This window comes from Podarcis vaucheri, assembly GCF_965113315.1.
Source record: "Podarcis vaucheri genome assembly, chromosome: 3".
Classification (NCBI taxonomy): Eukaryota; Metazoa; Chordata; class Lepidosauria; order Squamata; family Lacertidae; genus Podarcis; species Podarcis vaucheri.
In genome coordinates, this window is record NC_138761.1 from 1,707,261 (window position 1) to 1,730,196 (window position 22,936).

The window sequence follows — 22,936 nt, forward strand, 5'->3', positions numbered from 1 at the left end:
GGCTTGGTGGGGAAGCGCTAGGTCTTTTTATCGGCTGGCTGTTGTGGTGTGAAAGTCCTTGTTGGAGGATTCAGGAAAGAAAAGACTTCTTCATGCAGTGCAGAAATTTTTGGTTTTTGGTTTTGACTTTATATAGTTATTTGAGAGCCAGTGTAGTGTAGTGGTTAAGAGTGGTAGGTTCGTAATCTGGGGAACCGGGTTTGCGTCTCCACTCCTCCACATGCAGCTGCTGGGTGACCTTGGGCCAGTCACACTTCTCTGAAGTCTCTCAGCCCCACTCACCTCACAGAGTGTTTTTTTGTGGGGGAGGAAGGGAAAGGAGAATGTGAGCCGCTTTGAGACTCCTTAAAGGGAGTGAAAGGCGGGATATCAAATCCAAACTCTTCTTTTTCTTCTATTTATTTGTTACACAAAAGCAATACAGCGTTTTAAAAACCCTAAACCAAAGATGTGTCATTTTTCAAATGAATAGCTATGTAAGGATTTTTTAATTAGTTTTTTATTAAACATTACAAGAAGATAAAAAGAAAAAAGAAATAGAAACAAAAATCAATACATAACACTGTAAACACATTTGTCCACGCATTTTCCAACACGCAGACTAGAAAATAAAAGAGACGAAAGAAAAAAAGAAAAAGAAAAAAAAATACTTTTCATAATCAATAATACGAAATTTATACTTCAAACATTACAATATATAAATCCTAGTTAAAATATTCTAAAAGACTTCCACCGCATTCACCGCACGGCTCTTGGTTTCTAGTTCGCCTTTACATCTGTTCTTCAGTCGCTTCCTTTCCTTGAGTTCTTTCATAGTCCATCAAATCTTTGTGTTCACGCAGTGCAGAGTTGAACTGTGGAACTCCTTGCCACAGGAGGCAGTGAAGGCCACCAACGGAGGTGGCTTTAAAAGAGGACCAGTCAAATTCATGGAGGAGGAGAGGGATATTGATGTCTCTTGGCCAGGATGGCTCTGTCTCCACAGATGGAGGCAGCAATATTGCTGAATGCCAGGAGAAGAGAACCTCCGGCTTGTGGGTTTCCCATAATGGGCATCTGGTTGGCCCCTGTGAGCACAGGACGCTGGACTGGACGGGCCTTTGCCTCTTATTGCATCCTTGTTGTTAGTCGTGTCCGCCTCTTTGTGACCCCCTGGACCAGAGCAGGCCAGGCACTCCTGTCTTCCACTGCCTCCCGCAGTTTGGTCAGACTCATGCTGGTAGCTTCGAGAACACTGTCCCACCATCTCGTCCTCTGTCGTCCCCTTCTCCTTGTGCCCTCCATCTTCCCCAACATCAGGGTCTTTTCCAGGGAGTCTTCTCCTCTCATGAGGTGGCCAAAGTCTTGGAGCCTCAGCTTCAGGATCTGTCCTTCCAGTGAGCTCTCAGGGCTGATTTCCTTCAGAATGGAGAGGTTTGATCTTCTTGCAGTCCATGGGACTCTCAAGAGTCTCCTCCAGCACCAGAATTCAAAATTGCATCCTTAATGTGCCACTATTAATGTCTTTGGGGAGATGGGCTTGTAAAACTTGGTTGGTAAGGAACGTGGAGTTGCCAATACGTCTTTTTATCTGCAGCTGGTAATACTATAAGGGCTTTTGGCATCGGGTGAAGTGAGCTGTGGTTCCCGAAATGGCCTTTAAGATGCTTTTCTGATCTTGCGCAGAGGGGTTCTGTTGCCTAGTGCTCGGTGTCCCAGAACAGGAGAGAGACCAGGGTTCGAATCCCCACTCAGCCATGGAGCTCCCCGGGTGACACTGGGCCAATCCCTGCCTCTCAGCCCAGGCTGCCTCACAGGGCTGTTGTGATAAAATGAGAAGGAGAATACGTAAGTCGCCTTCAGCTCCTTGGAAGAAAGGTGGGATATTAATGTAATAATATGATTTATTATTATGAGGGACACGGGTGGCGCTGTGGGTTAAACCACAGAGCCTAGGACTTGCCAATCAGAAGGTCGGCGGTTCGAATCCCCGCGACGGGGTGAGCTCCCATTGCTCGGTCCCTGCTCCTGCCAACCTAGCAGTTCAAAAACACGTCAAAAGTGCAAGTAGATAAATAGGTACCACTCCAGTGGGAAGGTAAACGACGTTTCCATGCGCTGCTCTGGTTCGCCAGAAGCGGCTTAGTCCTGCTGGCCACATGACCTGGAAGCTGTATGCCAGCTCCCTTGGCCAATAAAGCGAGATGAGCGCCGCAACCCCAGAGTCAGTCACAACTGGACCTAATGCTCAGGGGTCCCTTTACTTTTATGATTTATTATATTAATTAATCATCATCGTCGTCGTAATACTGCATGGCTAGCCAACTGGGGAGAGAAGTTGCTGCCTTCTTTGAGAGGGTGGCTGTCCCTGCAGGGTTCATGGAGACTCCTCTTCATTTCCACAGAGCCATAGAGTTGGATCAGACCCCAGGGGTCACTAAATCCAACCCCCTGCAATGTGGGAACCTCATCTTTTGTGTAAACCAGACCTGCCCCCACGCAGGCAGTGAAAGCTGCTTCCAGAATCCCGAAAGGATTCCACTGCAGTTCCTGCATTGCAAGGGGGTCAGACTAGATGGCCCTTGGTGGTCCCTTGCAGCTCTGTCTTTCTGAGATTTGTAGACTGACCCCCCTCCGGGGGGGGGGGGAACGGTGGGCAGGGAGACCCTTGGGGAGGGCACCATCGCCGGGACGCTGTGGTGATGTCTCCCTCTGTTCCTGCCGCAGGAGAGTACGTGGAAGGTGTCAGCGACCAGGACGTGCTCCTCATCCACTCCTGCCGCCAGTGGACCACAGTGACAGCCCATAGCCTGGAGGAGGGACACTACGTCATCGGCCCCAAGATTGACATTCCCCTCCAGTACCCAGGTAACTGGGCAGGGGAGGGGGCACAGCCTGTGTCAGATGGCGGAGGGGCCAGGAAGCCCCAGGGGCCCAGAATGTGGTGCAGGCCTTGTAAATAATAACAATAACAGTAAATAATAATAATTTTTTATTTATCCCCTTCATTCTCGGTTCAGGAAACTGGGCTCAGGGCAGCTAACAACAAATTTAAATCACCTATTTGATGCTACAAAAAAAACCAGCATAAAATATGGTATAAAACATAAATAACAATAAAATCAAGAATCAAAAAATCAATTGGGGGGGGTAATCCATCCAATAAACATTAGATGATCGCCAAATTAGTCCTATTTGGGCCAGTGAGGAGACCAGGGGAGAATTAGCTGTGGGGTCTCAGAGCGGGTAATCTTCTTAAAAAGGAGAGGGGGAGGGAAGGAAGGGGAATAAAAGATCAGGCTGAATTCAAATTAAAGGCCAGGCGGAATAGCTCTGTCTTACAGGCCCGGCGGAAGGAGGTTAAATCCTGCAGGGCCCTGGTCTCCTGGGACAGAGCATTCCACCAGGTCGGAGCCACCACTGAGAAGGCCCTGGCCCTGGTGTAGGATAGTCTGACTTCCTTAGGGCCCAGGACCTCTAAACTATGGTTATTCATGGACCTTAAGGGGCAGACTAGGAGAGGAAGTCCCGTAAATATGAGGGATAACAATAACAATAATAATTTATACCCTGCCCATCTGGCTGGGTGTCCCCAGCCATTCCTCCATAGATCCACTACTTGCAGGACAATGGTGCAGCAATGAAACTGTTAGCACATTTGCAAAGCTAAGCAGGATCCGTTATGATTTCAGCTGGGATGGGAGACCGTGAGTTGAGATTTCCTGCATTGCAGGGGGTTGGACTAGATGACCGCTGGGGTACCTTCCAACTTTGTCAGCCCGAATAGCTTGGTTGGTTAGACCATGGTGTTGATAATATCAAGGTTGCCACGGATCACTGAGTGTTATATATATTTTAATTTGGTCCGGCTACATCTCCTCCGCGATCCATCATTTCAGTTACCTTTTATTCAGCAGCCTCAGGAATCACAATGATAAGCCATTAAGTCTCCACCAGCTGAACTGATGGGATATCATAAAATCTTAGAATTGTAGAGTTGGAAGGGATCTTGGGGTCATCTAGTCCAACCCCCAGAAATGCAGGAATCTCAGCTAAAGCATCTGAGACAGATGGCCACCCAACTTCTGCTTAAAAACTTCCAAGGAAGGAGAGGCCACCACCTCCTGAGGGAGACCGTTCCACTGATGAACAGCTCTTTCCATCAGAAAGTTCTTCCTGATGTTTTTAGTCTGAATCTCCTTTCTTATAATTTGAAGCCATGAGTTCAAGTCTTGCCCCCCAGAGCAGGAGAAAATAAGATTGTTCCCTCTTCTGCGTGACAGCCCTTGAGATATTTGAATATGACTATCCTATCTCCTGATGTCAGAAAGAGAGGAGGAATTAAAGAACCTTTTAATGAGGGTGAAAGAGGAGAGCGCAAAATATGGTCTGAAGCTCAACATCAAAAAAACCCAAGATCATGGCCACTGGGCCCATCACCTCCTGGCAAATAGAAGGGGGGAAAATGGAGGCAGTGAGAGATTTTACTTTCTTGGGCTCCATGATCACTGCAGATGGTGACAGCAGCCATGAAATTAAAAGGCGCCTGCTTCTTGGGAGAAAAGCAATGACAAAGCTAGACAGCTTCTTAAAAGCAGAGACATCACCTTGCCAACAAAGGTCCGTATAATTTAAGCTCTGGTTTTCCCAGTAGAGATGTATGGAAGTGAGAGCTGGACCACAAAGAAGGCTGATTGCCGAAGAATGGATGCTTTTGAATTCTGGTGCTGGAGGAGACTCTTGAGAGTCCCATGGACTGCAAGAAGATCAAACCTCTCCATTCTGAAGGAAATCAGCCCTGAGTGCTCACTGGAAGGACAGATCCTGAAGCTGAGACTCCAAAACTTTGGCCACCTCATGAGAAGAGAAGACTCCCTGGAAAAGACCCTGATGTTGGGAAAGATGGAGGGCGCAAGGAGAAGGGGACGACAGAGGACGAGATGGTGGGACAGTGTTCTCGAAGCTACCAGCATGAGCTTGACCAAACTGCGGGAGGCAGTGGAAGACAGGAGGGCCTGGCGTGCTCTGGTCCAGGGGGTCACGAAGAGGCGGACACGACTAAACGACTAAACAACAACAACATCCTATCTCCTCTCAGTCTCCTCTTTTCCAGGCTAAACATACCCATCTCCTTCAACCGTTCCTCCTCAGGCTTAGTTTCCAGACCCTTGATCCTCTTGGTTGCCTTCTTCTGCACACCTTCCAGCTTGTCAACATCCTTCCTAAATTGTGGTGCCCAGAACTGGACACAGTATTCCAGGTTGAGGACTGACCAAGGCAGAATAGAGAGGGACTATGACTTTGCTTGATCTGGACACTAGATCTCTGTTGATGCAGCCTAGAATTGTAGTAGCAATTGAGTTGTGTCTCTAAACACCTGTGAATCCTGTAATGCCGGGAGTTGGTCTAGACAGCCCTTAGGGTCCCTTCCAACTCTGTAATTCTATCTGGAGGTACCCAGGTGGGTATGGGTGGCCCAAAATTTGGCCACAAAATATTCCAGGTCCCTCTCCCACCTCCGTATTTTGTTGGAAGCCCCCCAGAAAGGCTGGGGTAACCCAGTCAGATGGGCCAGGTATAAGTAAATAATAATAATAATAATAATAATAATAATAATAATAATAATAATAATATATATTGGCAGCATTGCACGCATGGGGGCTCTGGGTGGGTTGGCATTCAAAGCTTGCTCCCTCTCCTCCTTGGTCCTGCAGGTGTAAAAATAATATCCATGGCCTGCCTTGCAGTGTTGAATGCAGAATTAAGGACACGCCAGGCCTAATCCTGGCCTTGCAAGAGCTTGGAAAGAGGTGCCTGGTGTGGAAGGCCAGCGAGGTGGGGGGTGGAAGTGTTGGCGCCGGTCTGGAAGGCCCTGAACTGAGGAGGAGGAGGAGAGTGACCCAAGTGGGAGTTGGGAATTAGCAGGGTTGAGATCATCCCAGGCCCTTAATGAGCCCGCTAAGTGCTTCCCATCTCTGGTAATGATGCGCAAGGATGAATAAATCATGGGAGCCCCAGCTAATCGCTGTTCCTTGGGGAAGGCAATGGGACAGGAGAGGAGGGGAGCGGAGCAGGGAAGCGTGTTAACCTGCTGGGCTGGCCCATTCATAAAATCGGAGCAGATGGTGCGGCGGCAAGGGGGGGGGGAAGAGAAGAGGTTTCTGTCTGAAACACACACATACACACACAGAGTCAGTTTTGGCTCAGAGGTGTGCAAATGGCTGTCTCTCACTAGAACCGGTACACATCCCATGAAGCTGAATCTTGGAAGATTCAGGGCAGTGCAGACTGAGGAACTCTCTGCCACAGGAGGCGGTGATGGCACCAACTTTAAAAGAGGACAAGAGGGCTATGGATGGCTCTGCAATGCTCCTGGATCAGCAGCCTTTTTCAGCCGTATCCCTCACACCATGTGGTGGGCTGGAGTATATATATATATATATATTTGTGGGGGGAAGGAACGAATTCCTATGCCCCACAAATAACCCGGAGATGCATTTGAAATAAAAGCACACATTCTACTCATGTAAAAACACGCTGATTCCCGGACCGTCCGCGAGCCGGATTGAGAAGGTGATTGGGCAGGATCCGGCCCCCGGGCCTTAGGTTGCCCACCCCTGTCCTGGATGCTCCTTGCTGGACAGTTGCTCCTGTGTTTGGATCCTGATCAGTGCCGGATTTACATATAAGCTAAATAAGCTCTAGCTTAGGGCCCCAGTCTCTTGGGCCCCCCAAAAAAAATTAAAGGGGAAAAAACCCTGGATGTACATTTTCAAAATATAAAATAAAGACAAATAAAATAAAACCTACACATAGCAATAGTGCTTTGTGTTGTACAGGGTCCTATGATGTAAGTCACGGGCCCCGCCTGCTCGCCTGCTCCCTAAAATACCCCTGGTTTGCTCCTTTCTATATACAGTGGAACCTTGGTTCTCAAACTTAATCTGTTTTGGAAGTCCATTCCAAAAGCAAAGTGTTCCAGAACCAAGGCACTCTTTCCCATAGAAAGTACCGTAATGCAAAACGGATTAATATGTTCCACACTTTTAAAAACAACCCCTAAAACAGCAACTTCTTCTTAGTTGTATTTCACTATTAATACACTTCTTCTTAATTCTATTTCAGTTCAACAATTACTTTGATCAAATACATATTTTGTTATGTGCAAATGACTTTACATACCTATTAGGTCCATAAATTAACATATAGCATATATTCAACACAAAAAAAACAGCGACAATTTGCTGTTGACAAAGGACAGCTGGACATAGAAAGGGCCCCGTTACCTCCAGTAGCTGAGGGCCTCATCCAGCCTAAATCCGGCCCTGATCCTGATTGCTGGCTTCCCACAGGCATCAGGTTCACCCCTGTGAGAACAGGATCCTGGGCCAGACGGGCTATGGCCTGATCCAGCACAGGCTCTTATTTGTTCTTGCATTAATGTGGGATGACAATACCGGGCAAGATTTGTGGGACTGGAGTCTTGCACCCCACAGTAATCTTGAGTCCCCCTAAGCAGGCCCCCACCTCTCCAAGGGAGTGGCTCCTGCAGACCAACACTTTATTCTGGCAGACCTGGGAGGTATGTCTCTCCCCACCTATGGGCCAATATCACCCAACCTGTGTCTAAACTTGGGCAAAAAAAATGAGAGGCACAAATACAAGATGGGTGACACCTGGCTTGAGAGCAGTACATGTGAAAAGGATCTCGGAGTCTTGGTTGACCACAAACTTGACATGAGCCAACAGTGTGACGCGGCAGCTAAAAAAGCCAATGCAATTCTGGGCTGCATCAATAGGAGTATAGCATCTAGATCAAGGGAAGTAATAGGGCCACTGTATTCTGCTCTGGTCAGACCACACCTGGAGTACTGTGTCCAGTTCTGGGCACCACAGTTCAAGAAGGACACTGACAAACTGGAACGTGTCCAGAGGAGGGCAACCAAAATGGTCCAAGGCCTGGAAACGATGCCTTATGAGGAACGGCTAAGGGAGCTGGGCATGTTTAGCCTGGAGAAGAGGAGGTTAAGGGGTGATATGATAGCCATGTTCAAATATATAAAAGGATGTCACATAGAGGAGGGAGAAAGGTTGCTTTCTGCTGCTCCAGAGAAGCGGACACGGAGCAATGGATCCAAACTACAAGAAAGAAGATTCCACCTAAACATTAGGAAGAACTTCCTGACAGTAAGAGCTGTTCGACAGTGGGATTTGCTGCCAAGGAGTGTGGTGGAGTCTCCTTCTTTGGAGGTCTTTAAGCAGAGGCTTGACAACCATATGTCAGGAGTGCTCTGATGGTGTTTCCTGCTTGGCAGGGGGTTGGACTCGATGGCCCTTGTGGTCTCTTCCAACTCTATGATTCTATGATTCTAAAGGCACGAGGAACCTCAGTCCTGCCTTGCTCTGACTCCTTGGCTGTTTGGCCTCCCAGGGTCTGGCTGGGACAAAGCAGGGCAAATGGGGACGGACTGAGTGGTGTTAACGGCGAAATCTGAGGGCTCCCTTGGACAAAAACAAGGACACCAGCCAGGAATACCAAAGCAGTAGGCTTGGTCTTTATTGAAGACTGTCGTGACAGGACTCCCACCTGCCACAAGCTGCAACAAGATGGAAGCCCCGAACAAAAGAGAACCCAAACTTTTATTAGCTGCTAATCCCCATGTTACACCCCCCCCCAACTACATCACTCATATATCACGGTTACATCATGAAAGGGGAGGTCTGGTGGCAGGAATCTGAGCATCCTGGACCCTGCCCCATGGTTCCCCTTGCCCTCCACCAAACACCCATCAAGTGGAACAAAAGAGATATTTCCCTGTTTCCCAGCCAAGTTAATCATATCCTTTTGTCTTCATCTGGGTTTGTTATTTCTGGAACGGCTACCTGTCTGGCACTCAGGTCTCAGGATGCCAGGGATTATCACTCAGGCAGAGGGGCTGCTGAGGAGCTGAGCTCACATGTCTATAGGAATTTCTGAAGTTTCCCCAGTGAGCCAGTACAGAGATCCATTGATCAGTAGATTCTTCCATTTGGTATTCTGCAGCAGAGTCCCATTGAAGAGACAGGAAGAAACTGTGATGAAGTGTTTTGTGGGGACAAATCACAAAAGTCACAAAAGTGACTGTGCTGGTTTTGGTAGTGGGCTGCATGTGCATGATATCTGCTGGAGGGGCAACCCCCCAAAAAAACCTATACATAAATTCCTGCAACAGTCACAAGTCTCTCTCTCCCCCCCCCATCCCGCCCGCCTTTGCTCCTCTTCCAGCTGGTGCCACAACACACACACACACACACACACACACACACCCGCCTTGCTACAGCCTGTTCCCACATCTCTGCTTCCTTGGAGAGAAGATGGACACAGCTGTCTCCAGAATGGGGGGGGGCAGCTTCTCTGCCTCACTCTGCTTCTTCCTCCCCCCCCCCCAATCCTCATAGCAGCTTTTCTCCATCTGTGTATCCTGTCTTCGATCATCCCCCTTGTTTGCTGGAGTTGGGGTGGGCTGTTGCAGGAGGGGGGTGGGCTCTGGAGACAGACATGTTTGCGGAGGGGAGGGGGTCGTTGCCTGGCTTAAGGCACGATCTTTTCTGGGGGGAGCGGTGAAAGTAAAGAAGGCTTTTGGCCCTGGGAAATGGGTGTGAGATGCTTGGAATCGGGGAGTCGAAGCAACCTAGGGCCATGAGCGAGTGATGGGAGGGAAGGGGGCTTCTCGGCAAATATAGCCAGTCCCCGTTTCCCTGCACGGCTGAGTAAACCGTAGCCAGTTCCCACATCTTTGAGGCAAAGAGCTTTGTTCCTAGGGAGTCCCACTTTTAGGAATCCAGAGGAGGCAATAATCTCATGGGAGGGGGGCACAATTCGCTCCTGATACAGCGTCCTTTTCTCGCCTCTTCTGGGTGTACATTTCCAAAATATAAGATAAAAACTAAATAAAATAAAGCCTACCTACAGCAACAGTGTTTTGTGTTGTATAGGCTCCTAGGATGTAAGACATGGGCCCTGCCTGCTAGCCTGCTCACTAAAATATCACTGGTTTGCTCCTTTCTATATATAGGGTGCCGACATTCTGCATGGACTGGTTGCAGGGCGACATGTGCAAATGGCTTGAGATACCTATTAGGTCCATAAATTACTATATAGCATATTGTTGTTTAGTCGTTTAGTTATGTCCGACTCTTCGTGACCCCATGGACCAGAGCACGCCAGGCCCTCCTGTCTTCCACTGCCTCCCGCAGTTTGGTCAAACTCATGCTGGTAGCTTCGAGAACACTGTCCCACCATCTCGTCCTCTGTCGTCCACTTCTCCTTGGGCCCTCCATCTTTCCCAACATCAGGGTCTTTTCCAGGGAGTCTTCTCTTCTCATAAGGTGGCCAAAGTATTGGAGCCTCAGCTTCAGGATCTGTCCTTCCAGTGAGCACTCAGGGCTGATTTCCTTCCGAATGGGGAGGTTTGATCTTCTTGCAGTCCATGGGACTCTCAAGAGTCTCCTCCAGCACCAGAATTCAAAAGCATCCATTCTTCGGCGATCAGCCTTCTTGATGGTCCAGCTCTCACTTCCATACATCACTACTGGAAAACCATAGCTTTTACTATACGGACCTTTGTTGGCAAGGTGATGTCTCTGCTTTTTAAGATGCTGTCTAGGTCCGTCATCACTTTTCTCCCAAGAAGCAGGCGTCTGCAGTATATATGCAACACAAAAAACAGCGGCAATTAGTTGTTGACAAAGGACAGCTGGACATATAAAGGGCCCCATTCCCTTCAGCATCTTAGGGCCTCATCCAACCTCAATCCGGCCCTGAGTCTCTTGTGGTTGGAAGCCATTGAGAGCCCTCTCCTCCTCCACAAATTTGTCTAATCCTCTTTAGATGCCTTCCAATTTGGTGGCCATCACTGCCCCCTGTGGCAGGGAGTTCCACAGTTTAACAAAGTGCTGAGTGAAGAAAGACTTCCATTGATCTGCCCTGAATCTCCCAGCTTCATTCAATGTCTTTGAGTTAAAGAATTTCCATGCGAGATGATTTCAAGGCCCGGGGCTGCCAAGCGCTCCAGCTTTCGGAGGCCATTTGCCAAGGCCCTATGTCAGCAAGCTTAGCTGCTGGCTCCAAATGATTGGAAAGCAATTGACTCATTGATTGGGACGTCTCTTGCTCGCTTCCTCTCTGTTCTGGGATGTCCGTGTCTCTCTCTCGGTCTTCAGGGAACCTTCTGGAGGCGGGGGGTGGGGGGTGGGCAGAAGGGAGCTCTTCCGATAAACGCAGCTGAGTTTGCCTCTGCTGCCGCTGGGGGAGGAGGAGGGGGCTGATTTAATTCATTATATTGACTCCCTGCAAAATAGGTGCAATGTGGTGGCCACGTTCCATGGGGATAACCCCACAGAAGAGCATTGTCTTCAGCACCAAGAGGGCTACAGAGCATGCGCAGAGGGACTCCGCCCCACTTTCAATGCACATGAAATGACCCCCATCACTAGCCATCCTCTACCCTTTTAAACTGTGGCTCTTTTCAGGGGTGTGTGTGTGTTATTGGGTGGTTGTTTTCATTCTGATTATGTTTTGATCTTGACGGTATATAAACTCAATAAATAATAATAATAATAATCAGGGCTAGTAGCCATTGGTAGCATTTCTTCACCATCAGTTTGTCTAATTGCTGCTAACTATCAGTACAGATGCGGGTGGTGCTGTGGGTTAAACCACAGAGCCTAGGGCTTGCCGATCAGAAGGTCGCTGGTTCGAATCCCCGCAACAGGGTGAGCTCCCGTTGCTTGGTCCCTGCTCCTGCCCACCTAGCAGTCCGAAAGCACATCAAAGTGCAAGTAGATGAATAGGTACTGCTCCAGTGGGAAGGTCAACGGCGTTTCCGTGCGCTGCTCTGGTTCGCCAAAAGCGGCTTAGTCCTGCTGGCCACATGACCTGGAAGCTGTACGCCGGCTCCCTTGGCCAATAAATCGAGATGAGCGCCGCAACCCCAGAGTTGGTCACAACTGGACCTAATGGTCAGGGGTCCCTTTACCTATCAGTACAATGTGGAACCCGTTTAGTTGTGCGATTCTCTTGCCCCACATGCGGCCACTTGGCTGCATCCGTCAGCAGCACTGGCAGCATTGCAGGTACCACCAAAGACCCTCCCCACCTTTGCAATATCTTGATCGTTGAATGCGGCAGCACCTGCCTTTTGGAACTCCCTGACTATTGATATCAGGCCTTCACTGTACTCATTTCAGTGCCTGCAAAAAAACATTTTTGTTTAGAACAGCCTGCTCAGGCATGTAGAATGTGGATGCATGTTTTGATCATTTTTAGTTTATTGCTGGTTTTATTCTTTGAACGTTTCAATGAATTATTTTTTTTACTGATACAGTGGTACCTTGGTTTTCGAACGTCTCTGTTGACGAACATTTTGGTTTTCGAATGCTGTAAACCCAGAAGTAAATGCTTCGGTTTTCAAACACTTTGCGGAAGTCAAACATGCCTCGCGGCTGTTGGGATACTGCCAGGGAGACAAAGTCCATCATGGCCCCCAAGCTGTCTCCGGACGTCCATCGATCTCCCATAGATACAGTATCAGCAATTAGCGACACGAGCTCCAAAAAATAGCTTGTGACATTCCAGAGCTGATGCACACTCTATCAGCAGATAATTCACAGCAGAATTTGCACGCAGGAGAGCATATTTACAAGTTTATTCAGCGTTGGTCAGAACAAAGAAAAACATGACTGCCTGCTTCAGTGTCTCCAACACAGAGAGAAAACGAAAGCAATAGGAAACATAAACATCCTGTGAACAGGAAATGCGCAGACTCTGTGACTCACAAAGCCTGCTCCCTTTTAAGGTGGAATGGAAATATCCTAACAGCGGCTTCCCTACTGAGTTTTCCATATTGAGTTTTCCATTTTGAGCTTTCAGTTTTCAAATGTTTTGGAACTCGAAAGGTCTTCCGGAACAGATTACGTTCGAAAACCGAGGTACCACTGTCATGTTATTGTTTCATTCTCTTTGTAAACCGCTTTGTGGTTCTTTTTTAAAAAACCACACACAAGTTTGTTTATAAAATGCATGAAACAAATAACAATAAATAGATGGACCACAGTGGCTGTAGGCTGCCTGCCCGAGTCAGAGGCATCAGGGCTCTGGAGAGCAGTTGCTGGGGTCTAACACACTCCTGGCATTTTTTTTGCGGGGGGGGGGGGAGCCACTGTGAGAATCAGGAATGCTGAATAGAGCAATCTTTGGTCTGACCCAGCCTGGCTCCCCTTACATCCCCCCTCCCCCAAGAACTGGACAAGTGCAAGAAGGAACTCTCCCCCAATGGTTATCAGCCATAATAATTTGAAGAGACAGCCACATATTCCTGCATCGCAGGGGGTTGGAACCTGGGGGCGTCTTAACCATTGGCACCAGGGCTGCATGGCACCTGGGCACCTGGATCTCAGGGGCAGGAGGCCGAGAGTCCGCGGCCGAGTGTTGGAGTCCGGAGAAGAGCCGCCGACACCCGAGCAGAGCAGAGCCTGTTGGAGCGCCGTGGGCGGCTCTTCCCCGGACACCAGCACTGGCCCCCAAACTCATGCCGATCCACCGCTCTGCTCCGCTCGGCTGTTGGCTCTTGCCGCAGCTGCATGGCGGCTAATTGTTTCGGCTGTGCACGCTGCACCTAGAGGGCTGTGTAACATTGTGGGTGCTGTGTGACGCATCCTGTTGTGTGCACCTTTGCTGGCTTTTCCGCTGTTGGCGCACGCTCCCAGCACTGCCCAACGTGGGGTGCCAGCGCAGAATGACTTATGCTTAAGACGGCCCTGTTTGGAACTTCTACAATTCTATGAAGCTGAGCTCTACCTCTCTTTTAAATCAGAACCAGTGAAGGTGGTGAAGGTCCTGTGTGAGTGCCTGGAGGCGGTTGGAGGATGGATGGCGGCTAACAGATTGACGTTGAATCCTAACAAGACAGAAGTACTGTTTTGGGGGGACATGAGGCGGGCGGGTGTGGAGGACTCCCTGGTAACTGTGCCCCTGAAGGACTAGGTGCACAGCCTGGGGGTCATTCTGGATTCACTGCTGTCCATGGAGGCGCAGGTCAATTCTGTGTCCTGGGCAGCTGTTTACCAGCTCCACCTGGTACGCAGGATGAGACCCTCCCTGCCCGCAGACTGTCTCACCAGAGTGGTGCATGCTCTGGTTATCTCCCACTTGGACTACTGCAATGTGCTCTACGTGGGGCTACCTTTGAAGGTGACCCGGAAACTACAACTAATGCGGCAGCTAGACTGGTGACTGGGAGCGGCCACCGAGACCACATAACACCGGTCTTGAAAGACCTACATTGGCTCCCAGTACGTTTCTGAGCACAATCCAAAGTGTTGGTGCTGACCTTTAAAGCCCTCAACGGCCTCGGTCCTGTATACCTGAAGGAGCGTCTCCACCCCCATTGTTCTGCCCGGACACTGAGGTCCAGCGCCGAGGGCCTTCTGGCGGTTCCCTCACTGAGAGAAGCCAAGTTAAAGGGAACCAGGCAGAGGGCCTTCTCGGTAGTGGCACCCGCCCTGGTGGAACACCCTCCCACCAGATGTCAAAGAGAAGAACAACTACCAAACTTTTACAAGACATCTGAAGGCAGCCCTGTTTAGGGAAGCTTTTAATGTTTAATAGGTTATTGTATTTTAGTGTTCTGTTGGAAGCCGCCCAGAGTGGCTGGGGAAGCCCAGCCAGATGGGCGGGGTATAAATAATAAATTATTATTATTATTATTATTATTATTATTATTATTATTATTCCAAGTTCAAGGGCAGGATACTTCTTATAAACACGGGGACCAGGTGCCCGTTGTGTCAGGCTCAGGAATCTCCTCCCTTGGGCGCTGACCACCGTTGGAGGCAGCGATCTGGGCTAGGCAAATCTGGGTTTGGCCGGGCTCAGGAAAGCGGGGGAGATGCAGACCCCCTGAGCTGACCCCTGGAGCAGCAGGTCTCCCTTAACCGATCCGGTGTGTGTTTTGCACCCTGCAGGAAAATTCAAGCTGCTTGACCAGGACAGGGATGTCCGGGAGCCTGTCCAGTACTTCAACAGCGTGGAAGAGGTGGCCAGTATCTTCCCGGACAGGGTCTTCGTCATGGAGGCCATCACCTTCAGCGTCAAGGTCAGTGGCGCTTCAAGGGGACCGGGGGGTGGGTGGGGAGATCTCGGCTCAGGGTTCAAGTGCAAAAGGGATGGAAGGGCAGCCATTTCCACATTGAGAGGGAGCCAGGTCTCTCCATCTCGACTTGAAATCCCGCCTCTTCGCTTGGCTTCCTTCCGCTCACCTGGCAAAGACCTGAGCCGTGTTGGGGATCCTTCCTGCCCCATAATAAGGTGGGGAAAGCACCGCAAAACCTCAGCTGCTGGATTGCAGAATTCTAAAATTGGAAGCAATTGCAGCTGCAGGATCCTTGACAGATGACCATCCAGCCTCTGCTTCCCACTGTCTAACAGCTCTTATTGTCAGAAGGTTCTTCCTGATGTTTAGTCGGAATCTCCCTTCTTCTAACTTGAAGCCATGGGTTCGAGTCTTACCCCCCAGAGCAGGAGAAAACAAGCTTGCTCCCTCTTCCACATGACAGCCCATGAGATATTTGAAGATGGCTATCATATCACCTCTCAGTCTCCTAATTTCCAAGCTAAACATACCCAGTTCCTTCAACCGTTCCTCATCAGGCTTGGTTTCCAGACCCTTGATCCCCTGACTCGCCCTCCTCTGCCCACCTCCCAGCTTGTCAATCTCCTTCTTAAATTGTGGTGCCCAGAACTGGACACAGTATTCCAGGTGTGGTCTGACCAAGGCAGAATAGAGTGGGACTATTCCTTCCCTTGATCTGGACGCTAGACTTCTGTGGATGCAGCCTAGAATAGCATCAGGTTTTTTTGGTTAGGCTTGTGGTCCACCAACACCCCTAGATCCTTTTCACATGTGCTACTGGCAAGCAAGGGACACGGGTGGCGCTGTGGGTTAAACCACAGAGGCTAGGACTTAGAATCCTAGAGTTGGAAGAGACCACAAGGGCCACCGAGTCCAACCCCCTGCCAAGCAGGAAACCCCATCAGAGCACTCCTGACATATGGTTGTCAAGCCTCTGCTTAAAGACCTCCAAAGGAGGAGACTCCACCACACTCCTTGGCAGCAAATTCCACTGTCAAACAGCTCTTACTGTCAGGAAGTTCTTCCTAATGTTTAGGTGGAATCTTCTTTCTTGTAGTTTGGATCCATTGCTCCGTGTCCGCTTCTCTGGAGCAGCAGAAAACAACCTTTCTCCCTCCTCTATGTGACATCCTTTTATATATTTGAACATGGCTATCATATCACCCCTTAACCTCCTCTTCTCCAGGCTAAACATGCCCAGCTCCCTTAGCCGTTCCTCATAAGGCATCGTTTCCAGGCCTTTGACCATTTTGGTTGCCCTCCTCTGGACACGTTCCAGTTTGTCAGTGTCCTTCTTGAACTGTGGTGCCCAGAACTGGATACAGTACTCCAGGTACTTGCCGTTCAGAAGGTCGGTGGTTCGAATCCCCATGATGGGGTGAGCTCCCGTTGCTCGGTCCCTGCTCCTGCCAACCTAGCAGTTCGAAAACATGTCAAAGTGCAAGTAGATAAATAGGTACCACTCCGGCGGGAAGGTAAACGGCGTTTCGGTGCACTGCTCTGGTTCGCCAGAAGCGGCTTAGTCATGCTGGCCACATGACCCGGAAGCTGTGCGCCGGCTCCCTCGGCCAATAAAGCAAGATGAGCGCCGCAACCCCAGAGTCGGCCACGACTGGACCTAATGGTCAGGGGTCCCTTTACCTTTACCTTACTGGCAAGCAAAGTTTCCCCCTGTTCTATATTTGTGCCCCTTCTTCCATCTCCTGGCTGACCCTCTTCTTCCTCCCAGGTGGTCTCGGGGGAGTTCAGCGAGGACAGCGAGGTGTACAACTTCACTCTGCATGCTGGGGACGAGCTGACACTCATGGGCCAGGCCGAGATCCTGTGTGCGAAAGCCGCCAAGGAGAAGTCGCGCTTTAACACATTGCTGCGGAAGCTGGGCAAGGCGGGTGTCGCTGGCGGAGGCACCGCGGGCGGTGGTGGTGCTAGCAGCGGTGCCGGTGGCGGGGGCAGCCGTCCGCTGAAGGGCAAGATGCCCTGCCTGATCTGCATGAACCACCGCACCAACGAGAGCCTCAGTTTGCCCTTCCAGTGCAAGGGGCGCTTCAGCACCCGCTCCCCGCTGGAGCTTCAGATGCAGGAGGGCGAGCACACAATCCGCAGCATCATCGAGAAGGTGCGGCTGCCCGTCAACGTGACGGTGCCCACCCGGCCCCCGCGCAACCCCTACGACCTCCACGCCATCCGCGAGGGCCACTGCTACAAGCTGCTCAGCATCATCTCCAAGACGGTGGTCCTCTGCTGCATCCTGCGCAGGGACGCCGTGGCGCCCTTCCACTTCCTCCTGCTGACGGACATGCCCCGCTTCCTCCTCCCTGAGGGGGCGCTGTGGGGCGGAGGGGACGCCCGCCTGGAGAAGCTCCTCCGCGAGAGTGCCGCCCTCTGCCAGGAGTGCTTCGACCCCAACGAATACTCCAAGGCGGTGCGCGAGGCCAAGGCGGACCTGGCGGAGGAGTGCGCCAGTCCCCGGCGCGTCCGCCTCTGCCTCCAGGGCTATGCCCGCGACGAACTGGCGCACTCCTTCCAGCGCCTCTCGCTCTGCCTCTATAGCACCTCCGGGGGCGCCCGCCAGGACCCCGCCTCCGGGGGGAGGAGCCAGAGGACGCTCCTCCCTTCCCGCCAGGACCACCACGAGGCCCTCTTCCCGGACGCCCCGGACGCCGAGCGGGAATACACGACGCCCGACTGGACCGAGCCGGCCTTCCGGTCTCCGGAACTGCCCTACGAGGAGCTGTGGACCAACCAGAACCGCGGGAGCTACGCGGAGCCCAGCGGAAAGCCGGCCGGCTTAGAGAGCGCCAACCCGGGCCAGAGAGACCTCATCTCCTTCACCGGACTCGCCTCGCCCCTGGGGTCCCCGCCGCCGTGCCACCAGGGCCTGCTGGGGGAGGAGCCTGCGGGAGATGCTCCGCCCCCGGTCCCGCCCAAGTCTGAAGCGGTGAGGGACGCCTCAGGCGACCGGGAAAGGGGATGTGGAGGAGCTTGATTGGATCGGTTTGGGGACACAGGCTCGGGGAGCGTTCACGACCCGCGGGGACGTATCTGGAATACAGTGGACGCTCGGGTCGCAAACGTGATCCGTGCGGGATGCACGTTCGCAACTTGCAGCGTTCACAACCCGCATCGCCGCATCTGTGCACATGCAGGTTGCGATTCAGCGTTTCTGCGCATACTCAAAGCACGATTTTAGTGGTTCTGCGCATGCACGAGCGCCAAAACCCAGGAGTAACCTGTTCCGGTGCTTCTGGGCTTGGCGCAGTGTGCAACCTGAAAACGCACAACCTGAAGCGTCTGTAACCCGAGGTATGAGTGTACTGCATTCGGAAGGAGTGTCCAGGCGGAATTCGGCAAAATGTCTGGGAAAATCCAGACGTGTGGCAACCCATGTCGACAGTGTTGTTTTTGCTGATCTCTCTTAAAAATAGCTCAAAAACATCAATATATTATTATTATTATTATTATTATTATTATTATTATCAGCGATTTTTGTGTCTGGATTTTCGCTTTTCAAAATATGGCAACCCTAAACAAACCAAGAAAGGGGAGCAGTTCAGAAGTTCGGGCTGCCTGCTCCATGTGGTTGTGGCGCCTTTTTGAGATTGACCGATTTGAGGTCTGCCTACAAAAGTGTTAGGCTGTAAGATTTTGGGTTGGGGCAGCTCTGGAGTCTCCCCCCCCCCCAGCTGTCCTGCTAAGCTTTGCTTATGGCTAGCATTGGGGGTTTTGGCTAGAGAAGGTTCCATATCTGGAGAGTCAAGTTTTAGGATGAAATGACAAATTGCACAGAATTTGCCTCCCTGCAGTGAAAATGGCGGAGCCCCAGCCCCTGGCCGGCTGCTTCCCTGCCTCCCATCTCCTGGCTGCTACTGGTCCAAGATCTTACCAGTTGTGCGGAAAACCCAAAGAGGGGTTTTGCTTACCTGCACTTCAGTTCAGTGCGTAAGATTAGGTTTTTGCAAGGCAGAGATGCAGAACAACCAGAAATCCTCTTGGATTTGGGGGAATTAATCAGGACACGATATGATCGGGCAAAGGGGTGGGTGACCCCTGAGTTTCCCTCCCAAGGCAAATGCAGAGAGGGGCTTTTAGGGGTGAATGGCTGGATGTGTATTTAATCAGTTCCCCCCAAAACTGAGCTCCGACAGTGACAGTAAACCCAGCTGGATGGTGTGTTTGTGTGGAGACTTGCAGAGGAGAACTGACTCCATCTGCTAAGCCTCTTCTGCAAATGCCCCTTTCTGCCCACCCAGCCGCCACTGGCATTCATCTTTGGGGGCATGCCTCTTTCTTAAAGTTGCCCCCCTATTGGGACTCTTGTTGTGTCCCCATTTAGAGGTGTGTGTTCTGCCCTTCGGATCGCTCTGGTCTTGGCTTCCAGCTGTCTATCTCCACTGCAGAAAGCGGATGAATCTCTCTCTCCCCCTCTCCATCTTTTCCAGGTGAGGGAGGAGTGCCGCCTTCTCGTCGCGCCCCCAGTTCCACCCCGGGGTGGCCATGCGCCGGCCGCTTCCAGCCCTCCGGTGCCCCTGCGTTTCCCGAAGCTCCAGGGAGCTGCTTCTCCCAGCTCCAGCCTCTCCTACTACTCGCCTGGACTGCGTGATGGGTAAGTTGCTTCCCAAGGGGGGGGGGGCTGAGGACCCTGGGGTTTTCCCGTCCCTCCCATAGAGCTGGCTGGGGCTTCTCAGTTGAAGCCATGTGAGAGCTCCATGCTCCAGAGTGCTCTTATTCTCCGTCTTCCTTCCTTCGTGTAAGTTTTTGGCACAAAGGAAAGCCTGGTTATGAACCCAACAAGGTCTTGAACCAGCCACCTGCCAGAGGTTCTGGACTACAATGCCCATGAGCAACAGCTGACATGGCCAGTGCTCAGGAATGCTGGGAGTTGTAGTCCAAAAAAAAAAAAAAGGCTAATTCTATTTTCGGCTGAATCAATAGAAGTCTCATGTCCAGATCAAGGGAAGGAATAATCCCACTTTATTCTGCCTTGGAGAGACCACACCTGGAATACTTTGCCCAATTCTGGGCACCACAATTTAAGAAGGATGTTGACAAGCTGGAAGGTGTGCTGAGGAGGGCGACCCAGAGGATCAAGGGTCTGGAAACTAAGCCTTATGAGGAACGATGGAAGGAGTTGGGAATGCTTAGCCTGGAGAAGAGGATATGAGAGCCATCTTCAAATACCGTACTTTTCCGTGTTTTTTTTTACTCTAAAATAAGGTTCAAAATTGGGGCTCGTCTTATACACGGATAGTATCTTCCCCCCATTTTCTTAAATCGGAGTCCCCAAAAATAGGAGGAGTCTTATACATGGGGGTGTCTTATAGACAGAAAAATACGGTATCTCAAGGGCTGTCATGTGGAAGAGGGAGCAAGCTTGTATTCTCCTGCTCCAATCTAATGACTACAAGTTACAACGCAGGAGATTCTGAGTGAACATCAGGAAGAACTTTCTGACGGCAAGAGCTTTTCAACACTGGAACAGTTCTCCCTTGGGAGCTGGTAGGCCTCTCCTTCCTTGGAGGTTTGTAAGCAGAGGTTGGCTGGCCACCTGTTGAGCGTTCTTCATCTGTGGTTCCTGCATTGCAGGGGGCTGAACTACATGACCCTCGGGGGTCCCTTCCAACTCTATGATGGGTGGCAGGTTGGTGCCAGCTGCTTTAAATGAAGAACTGAGTCAGGTGTTGGGACTTCATGGGCATGTGGGGAGAGCCACCTGGTCCTGGGTCATCAGGCTGCTGAGGGCACGATCGAGGATTGGTGAAAGCTGACTGCCAGGAAAGCTGGTTCTCCTCTTGTTCACCTTAATAAATAATAATAATATTTTATTATTTATACCCCGCCCTTCCCGGTTCAGAAAACCGGGCTCAGGGCGACTAACAACAAATTTAAAACACTTAATTGATGCAACAAAAAACAGTATAAAATGCAGTATAAGACGTGAATAACAATAAATTCAGAATTTAAGAATCAATTTAGGGGGAAGATCCATCCAATAAACATTAGATGATCACCAGGGCGAGCTGGCTAAATTAGTCCTTGGCACAAAAGCGCCCCCACGTGGCCACAGACTTGGACTCCTGATAACTTTCTCTGCTGGAAAGTTGCCACTAAGTTTGCTTCTGGAGGTGCAAAAATCCCGGTGCTAAAAATATTGCTGCAGGGTTTGGAAAGATGCTGGACTTTTTCTGTCTGGATGTTGGAAAATTGTGCTGGCTTTCAAGCTTTGCAAAAAGGGGAAACAGCAGCAGGTGACCCTGGAAGAATTCCTGAGACCTTCAGTCCTGTAGGGAGCCTGTCTATCCTAGAATCATAGAATCACAGAGTTGGAAGAGACCACAAGGGCCATCGAGCCAACCCCCTGGATTTTCCCAGACCTGCTGGGCCTTTAAGACATGGCATAGCCAGGAATTATTTTGTGGGGGGCGCAGGACTTTTGTTAGCAGAACTGACATGATTGGTCAGTTAGTTAAGTATTTCAATTGTTTTACTGGATGAGGGAAGCATACTTTTGGTTCTGGGTGCCTGTTAGTTCATAGAATTATAGACTCCTAGAATTGTACCATTGGAAGGGTCCCCAAAGGTCCTCTAGTCCAGCCCCCTGAAATGCTGGAATCTCAGCTCAAGCATCCCTGACAGATGTCCATCCAACCTCTGCTTGAAAACCTCCAAAGAAGGAGAGGACCGAGGGAGACCGATCCAGTATCCAACTGCTCTTACTGTCGGAAAGTTCTTTTTTTATATAACATAATTTTTATTGTGTTTTCCCTATTTAATTACACAAATCCATAACTTAAAGCATTGCTCAAACAAAGCACTGACCTCCTTCCCTCCCTCTTTCTGACTTCCAAACATCTTTTACAAATTCTTCGCATTGCTACAGCCACTTTTTTACCTTATATCTTCTTGTGACATTCGCTCCTTGTTTTCACATTACCAAACATTTCAACTCAAACCTACAAACGTTTTCAAATGTTTACAGTTTTCTTTCATATAAAATATAAATTCGCTCCAGTCATTTTGAAACAGTTCATCACACCGATTCCGGATCTTCCCCGTCAGCTTTGCCAACTCTGCGTATTCAACCATCTTTATCTGCCAATCTTCCAATGTAGGAAGTTCCTGCTGCTTCCATTTCTGGGCCAGAAGTATTCTTGCAGCCGTTGTGGCATACATTTAAAAATTTGCATTTTGTTTTTAAATTTCCTCACCAATTAACCCCAGCAAAAATGCCTCTGTTGTTTTTTTTTTACTAAAATTATACTTAAATACCTTTTCAGTTCATTATATATAATATCCCAGAAGGCTTTCACCTTAGTACAAATCCACCACATATGGAGGAAATTTCTTGCATTTCCAACAAGCTTTATCTTGATTCCTTTACATTTTGGCAAGTTTAGTCGGTGTAATGTACCAGCGATACATCATCTTCATTAAGTTCTCTTTGAGTGCCACACGGAAAGTAATAATGGGGGGAAACACTGGAGACGAGTGTCTGGAGGCGGTTGGAGGATGGACAGTGGCTAACAGATTGAGGTTGAATCCTGACAAGACAGAAGTACTGTTTTGGGGGAATGGGGTGGGCAGGTGTGGAGGACTCCCTGGTCCTGAATGGGGTAACTGCGCCCCTGAAGGACCAGGTGCGCAGCCTGGGAGTCATTCTGGACTCACAGCTGTCCATGGAGGCGCAGGTCAAATCCGTGTCCAGGGCAGCTGTCTACCAGCTCCACCTGGTATGCAAGATGAGACCCTTCCTGCCCACAGACTGTCTTACCAGAGTAGTGCATGCTCTG

The 22,936-nt window shown here is 50.2% G+C and overlaps 1 protein-coding gene across 2 annotated transcripts in view; it reads left to right on the top strand.

Annotated features, from left to right (window-relative positions):
• GAREM2 (GRB2 associated regulator of MAPK1 subtype 2) overlaps positions 1-22,936 on the top strand; it is a 41,785-nt gene that overhangs the window by 6,333 nt on the left and 12,516 nt on the right. The window contains exons 1-5 of one of the 2 annotated variants that reach the window (XM_082217465.1): positions 1,169-1,857; positions 2,707-2,847; positions 14,983-15,113; positions 16,879-18,087; positions 19,589-19,752. In XM_082217465.1, coding sequence (XP_082073591.1) covers positions 1,812-1,857; positions 2,707-2,847; positions 14,983-15,113; positions 16,879-18,087; positions 19,589-19,752 — 1,691 coding nt within the window. In that variant the 5' untranslated portion in view covers positions 1,169-1,811. Of the gene's footprint in view, positions 1-1,168; positions 1,858-2,706; positions 2,848-14,982; positions 15,114-16,878; positions 18,088-19,588; positions 19,753-22,936 lie in introns of those variants that run through there. The other variant, XM_082217464.1, reaches the window with a different exon arrangement.